This window comes from Rhinoderma darwinii, chromosome 4, assembly GCF_050947455.1.
Source record: "Rhinoderma darwinii isolate aRhiDar2 chromosome 4, aRhiDar2.hap1, whole genome shotgun sequence".
Classification (NCBI taxonomy): Eukaryota; Metazoa; Chordata; class Amphibia; order Anura; family Rhinodermatidae; genus Rhinoderma; species Rhinoderma darwinii.
In genome coordinates, this window is record NC_134690.1 from 358,457,826 (window position 1) to 358,470,938 (window position 13,113).

At 41.8% G+C, this 13,113-nt stretch overlaps 1 protein-coding gene across 5 annotated transcripts in view; it reads right to left on the reverse strand.

Annotated features, from left to right (window-relative positions):
- PUS10 (pseudouridine synthase 10) overlaps positions 1-13,113 on the reverse strand; it is an 82,056-nt gene that overhangs the window by 37,424 nt on the left and 31,519 nt on the right. For all 5 annotated transcript variants that reach the window (XM_075864506.1, XM_075864505.1, XM_075864508.1 and 2 more), the window contains one exon: positions 4,761-4,795. In XM_075864506.1, coding sequence (XP_075720621.1) covers positions 4,761-4,795 — 35 coding nt within the window. Of the gene's footprint in view, positions 1-4,760; positions 4,796-13,113 lie in introns of those variants that run through there.

Below are 13,113 nucleotides of genomic sequence, written 5' to 3' on the forward strand. Positions count from 1 at the left end.
ATACCCTACATGTGGCTGTTATCAGCTGCCTGGGCACACGGCAGGGCTTAGAAGGGAAAGACCACCATTTGGCCTACTGGAGCTTTTCTGGTGCTAAGTCATGTATGCAGAAGCCCCTGAGGTACCAGTACAGTTGAAACCCCCGAGAAGTGACCCCATTTTAAAAACTACACCCCTTAAGACATTCATCTAGAGGTGTAGTGAGCATTTTGACCCCACAGGTACTGTGTAAAAGATAATGCGCAGCAGATGGTGCAGTGTGAGATTTGCAATTTTATATATATATATGCCATTTCAGTGTCCAATATATTGTGCCCAGCATGCGCCACCGGAGATATACACCCCTTAAATTGTAATGTGGGTTCTCCTGGGTACGGCAATACCCTACATGTGGCTGTTATCAGCTGCCTGGGCATACGGCAGGGCTCAGAAGGGAAAGATGAGGGGGGTAAGCTGTGCGGAGTGCATCAGGGTAAATTAAAAATCAAGGGATGTATGATACATTTTAAAACAATCTTTTATACAGAGCCCTGGTTTTTCGGGACACGTGTCACATTGGTATATTGTGTTCTTCCTTATCCCCCTCTTATAGCAGACTCTGCACCTCTTTTGACTCTTTCCCTTTCCACCGGTTTGGGGAACTTCTCCTGGAAAGTGTTGCCCTGGTACGATGCGTGTGGCCTCGCTTCCAGAAGTACTGGGTGCCCCCCCTTCCTGGTCCCTAAAGATTAGATCTTGAAATTCCAGGAAAGTTCCCCTCTGGCCTGCACATCGACGTAGCACGTACGCATTGTACAAAGCCATCTGTATGATGTGCCCGGCCAGCTTCTTATACCACACCGCATGGCGCTGTAGGGCTTCAGGACTTGATTTGACAAATCCATCCCTCCCATGTACCTATTGTAGTCCAGGATGCAGTCTGGTTTGCGGGTGGCCTTTCCTTCATATATCCTAAATCTGTAGGTATACCCTGATGCACTCTCGCACAGCTTATACATCTTCACGCCATACCTTGCCCTCTTACCTGGCAGGTACTGGCGGAATTGAACCCTCCCTTTAAAATGTACCAGGGACTCATCAATAGAAAAACACTTCTCGGGGGTGTATGCTTGGGAAAACCGGGCACTGAAACGGTCTAATAGGGGTCTCCGTTTATACAAACGGTCAAAACTGGGGTCATCTCGGGGTGGGCACGGCTCATTATCAGTATAATGTAAGAAGCGAAGTATTGCCTCATTTATTTATTTTTTTAGGTTCCAGTTCATTTCTGAAGTTGCTTTGAGGGGCCCATATATTAGAAACCCCAATCAAACACCCCATTTTAGAAACTAGACCCCTCAAAGTATTCACAATAGCATTTAGAAAGTTTATGAACCCTTTAGGTGTTTCACAGAAATTTAGAGCAAAGTTGAGGTGAAATTTACTCTTTTTATACCATTTTTTTAATAACACAAAATGATTTATCAGAGAAACGCAACTTAATACGTATTGCCCAGATTCTGCAGTTTAGAGAAATATCCCACATGTGGCCCTCGGGCGGTAATGGACTGAAGCACCGGCCTCCGAAGCAAAGGAGCACCTAGAGGATTTTGAGCCCTCTTTTTTATTAGGCACCATGTCCGGTTTGAAGAGGTCTTGTGGTGCCAAAACATTGGGAACCCCCCAAAAGTTACCCCAATTTTGAAACCAGACCCCTTGAGGAATCCATTGTAGTTTTCTTGGGGTGCATGCGGCTTTTTGATCAGTTTTTATTCCATTTTTAGGTGGCGTGGTGACTAAAAAACAGCAATTCTACTATTGTTTTTGTATACTTTTTTTTTTACAGCGTTCACCGTGCGCTATAAATGACATATTTCACTTTATTCTGCGGGGTGATACGATCACGTCGATACCAGATGTTTATAGTTTTTTTTTATGTCTTATGGCGTTTGCACAATAAAATACGTTTTGTAAACAATCATTCACTTTTTGTGTTACCTTATTCTAAGAGCCAGAACGTTTTTATTTTTCAATCAATAAAGCCGTGCGAGGACTTATTTTTTGCGTAACGAACTGTAGTTTCAATCATTACCATTTTTCGGTACATGCGACTTTTTGATCTCTTTTTATTCCATTTTTTGGGAGGTGAAGTGACCAAACAATTGTGATTGTGGTACGGTTTATTAATATATTTTTTTACGGCGTTCACCGTGCGGGATAAATAACAAAATAATTTTGTAGTTCAGGCCGATACGGACGCGGCGATACCAATTATGTATAGTTTATTTGTTTGTTTATATATTTAAATTAATTATAAATGACTGATAAGGGAAAAAGGGGGACTTTTACTTTTATTACTTTTAAAACTTTTATTTTCTTATTTTTACACATCTTTTTTTAACTTTTTTTTAACTTTATTACTTTTTCCCACTAGGGGACATGAGGGCAGGAGGCCCTGATCGCTATTCTAATACACTGCACTACATGCGTAGTGCAGTGTATTAGAGCTGTCAGCTACTCACTGACAGCAAGCATAGTGGGTCCTGACGTTGTCAGGACCCACTAGGCTTCCGTCTATGGCATAGCAGGACGCCATTGTTTGGTGTCCGGTTGCCATAGTCACCATCGCCGGCCGCTATCGTGTAGCAGGCCGGCGATGGCGGATTAACCCCTAAGAAGCCGCGATCGCTATTGAACGCGGCTTCTGAGGGGTTAATCGGCGGGGGAGCTCCGCGATCGGTCCCGGCACATTGAACAGTGATAGTCTGCTGTCGGAAACAGCAGCTATCACAGCTCATGAACGCTCCCCGCGCGAACGGCGCCGTGTTTACTCCATGACCTACTATTAGGTCACTGAGCGCGAACGCTACAGTTAGCATGACCTAATAGTAGGTCATGGAGCGTTAAGGGGTTAATAACCACAGTATCACTGTGCTTGATTGGCCAGCAAACTCGCCTGACCTTAACCCCATAGAGAATCTATGGGGTATTGTCAAGAGGAAGATGAGAGACACCAGACCCAACAATGCAGATGAGCTGAAGGCCGCTATCAAAGCAACCTGGGCTTCCATAACACCTCAGCAGTGCCACAGGCTGGTCGCCTCCATGCCACGCCACATTGATGCAGTAATTCATACAAAAGGAGCCCCGACCAAGTATTGAGTTCATATACTGGACATACTTTTCAGTAGGCCAACATTTCGGTATTAAAAAAACATTTTTGAAATTGGGTTTATATAATATTCTAATTTTCTGAGACACAAAATTTTGGGTTTTCATTAACGGTTACCATAATCCTCAACATTAAAAGAAAAAAAAAAATGCTGGAAATTCTCTGTGTGTAATGAATCCATATAATAGGAGTTTCACTTTTTGAATTGAATTACTGAAATAAATTAACTTTTTGATGATAATCTAATTCACTGAGAAGGACTAGTTAAAAAAAATAATAAATAAACACCAAAAACTCTTTAGAAATATGTTTAACATAAAAACTTGATTTAACCAATAGGTTATTTTCTGATAACACATTCCCTTTAACGGCTCATGCACACAAGTCCCGTCAGTGATCCGAGGAAAGATAGAACATGTCCTGTCTTTCCTTGGATCGGAGACTCGGATAATTTTTCATGGACCTGTGTCACCCGTGAAGACTATCGGGTGCCACTCGGATGCTGGCAAAAACGGCCGGAGTGGCACAACGGTCGCGTACATGAGGCGTTAGAGTGCACATAGAACAACTAACAGTCTCTCCTCCTATATTTGGCATGTCTAGCCTCATTTTCTGGAAAGCTTTATACCTTTTCAATAATGAGGAACTAATAAGCTGCTTCTAAAAAGTCAGATAAGCCCACACTACCTCCCTCAAACAATGCCAGCATGAAGTGCCAGCATGAAGTGCCTGAGTTTATAATATCGAAATGAAAACCTAGGAGGAAGCGGAGGTTTAATCAGTAGATGTTCAAAACTTCAGAAATGGTCATAAACTAATCTTGAGGTTAATCCAGAGTAGGAAGCCATTTCTATGAGGCACTTCTATTTAAAGTAAGAAATTTGTACCATGCATTGATTACAATAATGATGGACAAGGTTGGCCTCTGGTCTGGTACGTTATTTATTTTTTTCCTCAGAAACGGCACTACTCTTGTCCATGGGATTTGTTTGGTAATGCAGCACAGCCCCATTTACTTTAATGGGGATTATCTGCGATACCCGACAGTCCATGGACAATGAAGGCACGGTTTCTGCTATAAAAAAAAAAAGAAAAAGCAGACCTATTTTTCTAATCTAAGACAACCCCTTTAATTAGTGTTCACAAAAGCATTTTTTCTCTGTTACATTTTGGTGTTTTTGGCAGGATTTTGGACAGATTGGACAAACCCCCACACAATAAGCTTAGCGGAGTTTCTTGAAAATAAAAGAAAACATTTTGTAGAATCAATCCCTTAAAACTAGTATATTGAGTGGCCTTATGCAATTTCTGGGGCAGGAGAGCTTTGCTACTGTAAGGCCGTGGGAGTATACACCATAGTGCGGTAAACGTGGCTTGGTGGAACTGGGTCAATTCATTGTTGGACATCCACTTCTATCAGCTTTAAGGCATACCTAACTGATAGCCCATATAATAATATCAAGAGTGGAAACACACCAGTATTTCAATGATACTTTCTAAGACATGAGAAATAGTCGGCTTTGTAAATGTGTCTGGTTGTTTTCAGTTTCATTTTAGATGCATAAACAAAAGTGTGTAATACTTGATGAGTCCAGGGACTGTTACTCACCTCATTTCCTGCTGTGCTTGCAGCCATGCAGAATGCTATACTCAGGAATAGACGCACCCAAAAAAAGAAAAAAATATATCTTTAGTTTACACGGGTTTCTCATTTACAAGCGAATAATTTAAGGTTGGTTGGTTTTACATCCATGAATTTTGCAGTTAACCATTTGCTTGTCAAGACCTTAAAGAGGCTCTGTCATCACATTATAAGTGGCCTATATTGTACATGTGATCGGCGCTATAATGTAGACTACAGCAGTGTTTGTTATTTAGAAAAACGATAATTTTTGACGGAGTTATGACCTATATTAGCTTTATGCTAATGAGTTTCTTAATGGACAACTGGGCGTGTTTTACTATATGACCAAGTGGGCGTTGTGGAGAGAAGTGTATGACGCTGACCAATCAGTGACCAATCAGCGTCATACACTTCTCTCCATTCATTTACACTGCAGATAGCGATATAGCTATATCGCTATGTGCAGCCACATAAAGACACTATAACATTAATCAAGTGTCCTGACAATGAATATACATTACCTCCAGCCAGGACGTCATGTGTATTCAGAATTCTGACCACTTCTCTAATACAATCCCGACACTACAGCACAGGAAGCGTAATCTCGCGAGATTACGCTGTAAACTGTCATTTAAAACGAGATTACGCTTGCCTTGCTGTAAATCTCACAGAAACGTTAGCGAAATGTCAGGATTCTGAATAGACATCACGTCCTGGCTGGAGGTAATGTATATTCATTGTCAGGACACTGCAGTAACGTTAGTGTTTGTGTATGTGGCTGCACATAGCGATAAAGCTATATCGCTATGTGCTGTGTAAATGAATGTAGAGACGTGTATGACGCTGATTGGTCGCTGATTGGTCAGCGTCATACACTTCTCTCCACAATGCCAACTTGGCCAAAAAGTAAAACACGCCCAACTGTCCATTAAGAAACTCATTAGCATAAAGCTAATATAGGTCATAACCATCAAAAAGGATTGTTGGTCATATGGGACAGCACATCGTCTTAACAGGACGTCTGCAGGAATGTGTCGCGATAGGAGACCAAAGGAGGTGGTGAGTGGTTATTTTTTATCTCCGCCCCCCCCCCCCCTTTTTCCCCTAATCTGTGAAATGGCAGCTGGTGCTTGCTGGCATTTTGAGATATGTGCGCTGAGAACCCCAAAAGTTTGTGATTTCGCAAGATCTGAAACTATAGGGACACTTTGGCCAAGTTTGCTTCATGCTGAATCGGTTCGCTCATCTCTACTCCTGTGTTTAGATACTGCGGTTACATACTTGTTATGGTGCCCTCTTGTTTTTTTTTATTCCCCCCAGAACCTTCACCCAATGTCTCTAGTGAAAACACATGATCACACTACTGACAATAGGTGATGGACACACCTAACGTCTCCTCCCTTCTCCCTTTCGCAGGTCATAGAGAATGCCCCCAACACTCTCCCATAGAAGTCAATCAGTTGTTTTCTGACTAAAGAAGATGCTGTAAAGCACGTTTTTGAAACTGCTGTTCACAGCTTTTAGCAGCAGCTCAGGCAAGATGGCCGCCCACATAATGATGTAAAGAAAATAGAATAAAAACATAAGCAATCAGAGAGAGAAAAAACCCCCACATAAAAGAAGTGTTTTTAATTATTAAAAGGGGTTGTCTTATGAAGACAATCCCTGTCCATATGCCCCATTAGGGCATATAGACATCATCAAGAGGGTCTGCCACTCAGGACCCCCCTTTATGAGCCAGAACGGAGAGCTGCTCTAGTTGTAGGGGAAATGTCTGGCTAGCCGCAGCGCTCCCTGGCTCCCACTTAAGAAAAATTAGGGTTTTACATTCAATAAAAAACAACTTTACCGTAAATTGGAGTATTGAATAGTTCTCCATTGATATTTCTCTCACCAGTATAGAGCTCAATTCAGTGAACCTTGTGGGACCGTATATGCACTTCTTTTGTACGGCTGCCATCTTTTGGAAATATGTCTTAAAAAAGGATCTAGAGATTTATTCTTTGGAAAGCCTGAAGCGGATGGTCCCAAATGACAAAAAATCTGATCTATACCATTTATAACACTTATAATAGATAAATAGAATACAATTAGTGCAAACAAGTGTGAACAATGATCGTGCGATTGCTCGTTCCCGATCATTCTCCTGCGTAAACAGGGCAGTGATCAGCCGACAAATGAGCAAATGCTCGTTTGTTGGCTGATCGGATCTGTTATGTGGCCTGAAAAAAGGTCGCTTCTCGGCAGCACATCTCCCCATGTAAACAGAAGATATGCTGCCAACAACATGCACGGGGAGGAGCTATCGTATTAACAATCAGTTGTCTCCATACATTCTGATTATTGCTCATATTAAATGGAGCACACAAGCGGCAAAGCGACATAATGGACTGGTCACCTGCCAAAAGAACTGGAGCTGATATCTCGGACTGCCGGCTCAAAGATTCCAGAGCATTTTTTTTTCTTCGTTAGTTTTGGTGCCCGATATGTAAATGAGGCCTTTGACCGTTAAATGGGCGCTTACCCCTTGGCAAGTGAGCGGCGTTAACAGCCCACTTGACAGTCCAAGGCCTCACTTGCATATAGAGTCCAAAACGAGTGGCTACGATAAATCAGGATTGGTGAAGGATATAAAAAATAAAACCCAGAATCTCTGAGGCGCTGTCAGCCGCAGTTTTTTTTCGAAGGCGACAGGTCCATTTTAAGGTGGCTGGAAGTATGTATTGTTATAGTGTGGCAGCTCCGCAAATGCGTTTATCTTAGTCAACAAAAGAATGCACTTCAGGCTGGTGACAAACGGTGCATCCAAAACAACTTGAAGGAAATGGGGACAACATTGAACTTATCCTCTCAGCACCGGGGTGGGGTGAATACCACTCACAAACATATACCCAATTTGTTCACGTGAGCACATATCCCACCCTTCCTTTTATTGTTTTATTCTATTTCCTGGATCACAAGGATCCAGCAGTCTGCCTACTCTGATCTACATGCAAATACTGAAGGACAGTACACCGGAACGCCTCAACGTCAGTAAACAAGCAGCCTAAGGCCATATTCAGATGTGGCGGAAATGCCACAAATTTAGCAGAAAAAATCTATGGGGATATCAGAGCATGATGTGGATTTTCAAATTCCACAGCATGCTTCTTCTTGTGCAAAGCATACCAAGCGCAATATGTGGCAAAACAGTTTGCTTAGCATGGACTTACCCTAAGGCCTTATTCACACGGACCAGTCTGTATTGCGCGCGCAATAGCTCGGTGTCAGCCCCCCGTATGATGCGCGGCTGCGTGATGACACTCCGTTTGGATGTTTGTAAACAGAAAAGCACGTGGTGCTTTTCTGTTTTCATTCATAGTCTTACAGCTGTTGCGCGAATCACGCGCGTCCCACGGAAGTGCTTCCGTGTGGTGCGCGTGATTTTCACGCACCCATTGACTTCAATGGGTGCGTGATGCACGAAATCCGCACAAAGAACGGACAGGTCGTGAGTTTTTGGCAGCGGACTCACGCTACGTAAAAATCACGCAACTGTCTGCACGGCCCCATAGACTAATATAGGTCCGTGCGACGCGCGTGAAAATCACGCGCGTTGCACGGACGTATATCCCGTTTGTCTGAATAAGCCCTGTGTCTACATCTTAAGGATGCAGATACATTTGGACAGAGAGAAATGCCCCGCTGAATCGGAGATGATTGGGAGGTCTGTATTACTACCTCTTTTTTGCAAGTGAATGACACAGCGGTCACATACTCAGCCACATGATTTAGTTCCAAGAAATCATAGTGCCCATAGCAGAATTTAGAATGGGCCCCATATCTGTCCTGGGCAAGCTGGATTATTTTTCACCTTCTCAATTGTTCTATATCGGTTTCATTCAGTAGACGATAATAGAACTATTTTCCAATCATAGAACTATGGGAGCAGCATTATGATGGTAAGACAATACTGAACGTACGTAAGAAAAAATGTTTGGGCAGAGATTTCTATCAATCATTTTTGTTCAGTAAATTCTACTGGTACCATGATCCAGGCAACCAAAACCGGAAAAAGAAGGGCAAAAAAGACACAAGGAAAATGAAATAAAAAGAGATATGAGAAATATATCCTGTAATGTGTATTATATAATAGAGGACTTGTAAGAATCAAAGAATATTAGATGTAAATGGGTTTTCCAGTTTCAGGTCAGTAATGTATAATGAGAATTATGCAATATTTTATTATCTTCAAGACCTATGTTTGCCATCAGCGGATGGAAGCATTCCCATTGAAAGACCAAGTACTTCTCACAGCTGAGAGGTGGATACAACTGTGTCTAGTCAAGGCAATCCTGTGAACTAAACACATAAGCATCAGCACCTCTCTGATAGTTTGCTACAATGTGTTAGTGTAGGTAACACGTATCCGTGTGGCGTCCATGCTGCTTAGGGAAGCGTACAGTTTTTTCTGTAACTCCGATAGAGTTTGAATAAAGTGGTAGTGCACATGGGCGATCAATGTTCTATCAATCTCTTCCTCCCCGTGGTCGTGCAGACGAACAGGGAGACGTTTGATCTCAGCGATCAAACCTTTAGTGGCTTTCCAGTTGGTAGGTGATAAATGTATATAGTGGGTAAATCCTTTTAACCTCTTAAGGACGCAGCCTAGTTAAGGCCCTGTTTAACCAAGCTTTGTAAAGATTACATAGATTGATAGGGGGTTTGTCCGTCTTTTTTGCGACGTGTCACCATTCCAAGAACCGGGAGTTGTGCTGTTCCATTCGTTTTGAATTTGGAATTCATCACCCATAGGCTATTATGGGATCCATTTAACGTATACATCATGAAACGGTCAGGAGACTTCATGATGTATATATTAATTGCATCCCAATTCTGCCATGTTTTATAATTATTTTTTTTACAGCATTCACCGTGCGGGACAAATAGTTTGGTAGTTTTATAGTATGCGTCGTTACGGTTGGGGCAATGATAATTAGGTCTAGTTTTTAAAAAGAATAAATTAAACTTTTTTACGTCAAAACTTTTTTTATTCTTCAGTAAACTATTTTTTACAATTTCTTTAAACCCACTATAGCACTTGAGGACGTGATTATTCGATCACTTACATAATACACTGCAATACTTCTGTAGCACAGTGTTAGGGTATGTGCACACACACTAATTACGTCCGTAATTGACGGACGTATTTTCGGCCGCAAGTAGTGGACCGAACACAGTGCAGGGAGCCGGGCTCCTAGTATCATACTTATGTACGATGCTAGGAGTCCCTGCCTCTCCGTGGAACTACTGTCCCGTACTGAAAACATGATTACAGTACGGGACAGTTGTCCTGCAGCGAGGCAGGGACTCCTAGCATCGTACATAACTATGATGCTAGGAGTCCGGCTCCCTGCACTGTGTTCGGTCCGGGACTTGCGGCCGAAATACGTCCGTCAATTACGGCCGTAATTAGTGTGTGTGCACATACCCTTATACTTACAGGCAGCCTCCTAGGGCCTGCCTCAGGCAGGATTTAATAAAACAGTTAGGCCCCAGGCTGCCATTCCAACCCATCTGCACCCCACTGTTGGTTTATAGTTTTATCTCTGGTGCCAGCCGTTACAGCCAACACCTGCTGCTGACAGGCTGGACACGGCTCCTGAACCCACGCCATCCCGTATCGTACATTTACGGTCCGTTGGGGGAAGTACCTTATGGGCCAATACCATACCTCAATTTTTCTACCGATTTCACATACGCAAGTTCTTACAGGTTCTTGTGTTACTGCGAATTCTCCTCTAGAAGCACCACTAATTTTGAAGAGGCACCATAGGACGATACATGGGGTGCCTACGGGTCTGTAGTATGGACCCATAGTGCACTCCGTTCACCGTGGTACAGGTTTATGCACATGACATTGCTGTATGCATGAGATTTTTGGTTGAATTTACAGTATGGGGGTAGATTTATTTATGCGGTTTTACAGTTACAAAAGATAAAAATATACCAGACAGGCAAAAACTTGCAGCAAATTAATCACAATGATGCATTTTAGCTTTTTCTGTCGATTTGGAAATCCGTAAGATGCGCTCGTCTGCTGCAGAGACGTGGCGGATTTCACCCTTGCCTCCAACTTGCATCAAAATGCACACAAGTTTACAGATGCAGATTCCGTTGCACATTTCTCAGCAGCAAACCCATCTGAATGATATTTTTTAGAAGCTCCAGTCAATTACGATGACATCTGCCAGCAGTGTAATGTTTATGATCCACCATAGACATTAAATGACATGCAGATATCAACGTTCTACTTAGGACGGTCTCAGAAAGAGCCGACTTAAATATGGAGTAGACGAGACTTCTTGTCTGCATCACTCACAAATGGAAAGTATATACATCCTGATGTTCCGGATGAATGCCTCTTTTGGGTCTCCTGGAGCCGATTAACACATTTACTCATAGTTCGAATCTTAGATGAATACATATCTGGACTCTATAATTTTTGCAGAAATATGAACAGAAAAAAAAAAACTGAAAAAATATACACACTATACTGCTGTATGGTGAATGTAAATACAGTCAGAAAGAAAAGAATCCTCTTCGGTCTCTGTACAGGGAGGCATGAAGCAATGAACTGTTTAGACAGAGACAGAATGTAAGAACGGGACTTTTTTTTCCTCTCTGTTTAGTCCCACACATTGCCTTCACATAAGCATGACGCAATACATGTTACATTGAAGAGTGCCCTCATGCTTTTGTTTCTCTACCACGAAATAGGAGGGATTATTGTTTAGGGACTGGTAAGGGGAATCCCTTCAAACTTGTCTGACACGGTAAGTGAGTCACTAAGTCTCATGCAAGCGAGAGAAGACATATGTTATACAGAAAAAAAAGGAGAAGAAGATTAAGATCTGCAATCAACAAAGTAAATGATCAGCTATCTACTATGTGTGAAAGTCAAACATCTAAACATCACAAGGGGTATTGGAGTTCCTTTTGGATGACAGCAAGCAGGGATCTTGTGCGGATTCTGCATTGAAAATCCATAGCAATTTACATTACAATACATGTGAATGGGGTTTTCGAAAACCCATCCACATGTAGCTGAAAAAATCTGAGTAGACTTGTGGGCATGCTGTGGATATATCACAGATTTAACCCTTTGAAAAGCATAGGGTGAGAGTAGACAAGACTACTTGTGATAAATGCACAACAAAATTTGCATTCATGCCGATTTTGCTGCAGATTTGAAGTGAAATCTGCGGTGGTAAATATCTGCCACGTCTGAGCCGCCCTAAAGCGGAGTCCAAACGTGGGAGACTTTTTCCGCTGCAGAATACGCAGCAAAATCTGAATACATGCGGCTTGTGCTTCGGATTTACCATATACATTGATAAGTGTAAAATCCACAGTGAAAATCTGCAGCTTTTCCTCAACATAATAATGTGTAATCATGAAAATCCGCAACCTGCTCATATGTCCGAGCTGAATTTTTTCACTATGTGTAGACAGGGTTTTGAAAACCACATCCAAATGTGCTGTACTGTAAATTGCCACGGATATACGATGAGAACCTTGGCCAACGTTCAATTTTGAAGTATGAACAATAAGTGTTCCAGCCAATAAATAAGATTTCAATTGTAAAATATTTTAGTTTATTAACAATTATTGTTACATCTATGGTGAGCTCTAGGAGGATATATAGATGGCAAAGAGGATTTCTACCCAAAAGATAAAAAATGCTAAAATGTGTTCATTAGATTAGCAAGGAGGACAGGTAGAAAGGAGTATGACTGTAGGATCAGACTACACAGGGTTTGTTGTAGTCTGTTACCATGAAGACTCATAGGTTTGCATAGGAGCTGTAGAAAATAAAATGGTAGGAGATTTGTAATCCAGACTATGTGCAAAGAAGTTTCATTATTTTTCTCAATTATGGTTGCAAAAGTGGACATACCCTTTAAAAAAAAAAAAAAAAAAGAAGAAAAAAAATCCAGCCACTATTGATACAAATATCAGATACAAACCTTTTCCCTACAATTACAATTCAATTCTGTTTAGAAAAAAAAAAAAAAAACTCTAGTTAACGGTTATTCGGTGATAAAGCTTTGCTCCACAGCTCTCCGTTACGGGATTTGTTAACATGTTTTTCCTACTATTAACATTTATGACCTATACACGAGTGGGGTCTGACTTCTAGGATCCCTAAGATCGCTAGAAAAGGGGACCCTATTTCTGCTCCTATAGAATGTCGAGATGGGGGAAGAGTTGTATGGAGAAAAGACCAAGCATGCCCATGACGTGCTACATATAAGTCTATGAGAGCTATCCATATTTTCTATAAACTTGAGTGCAG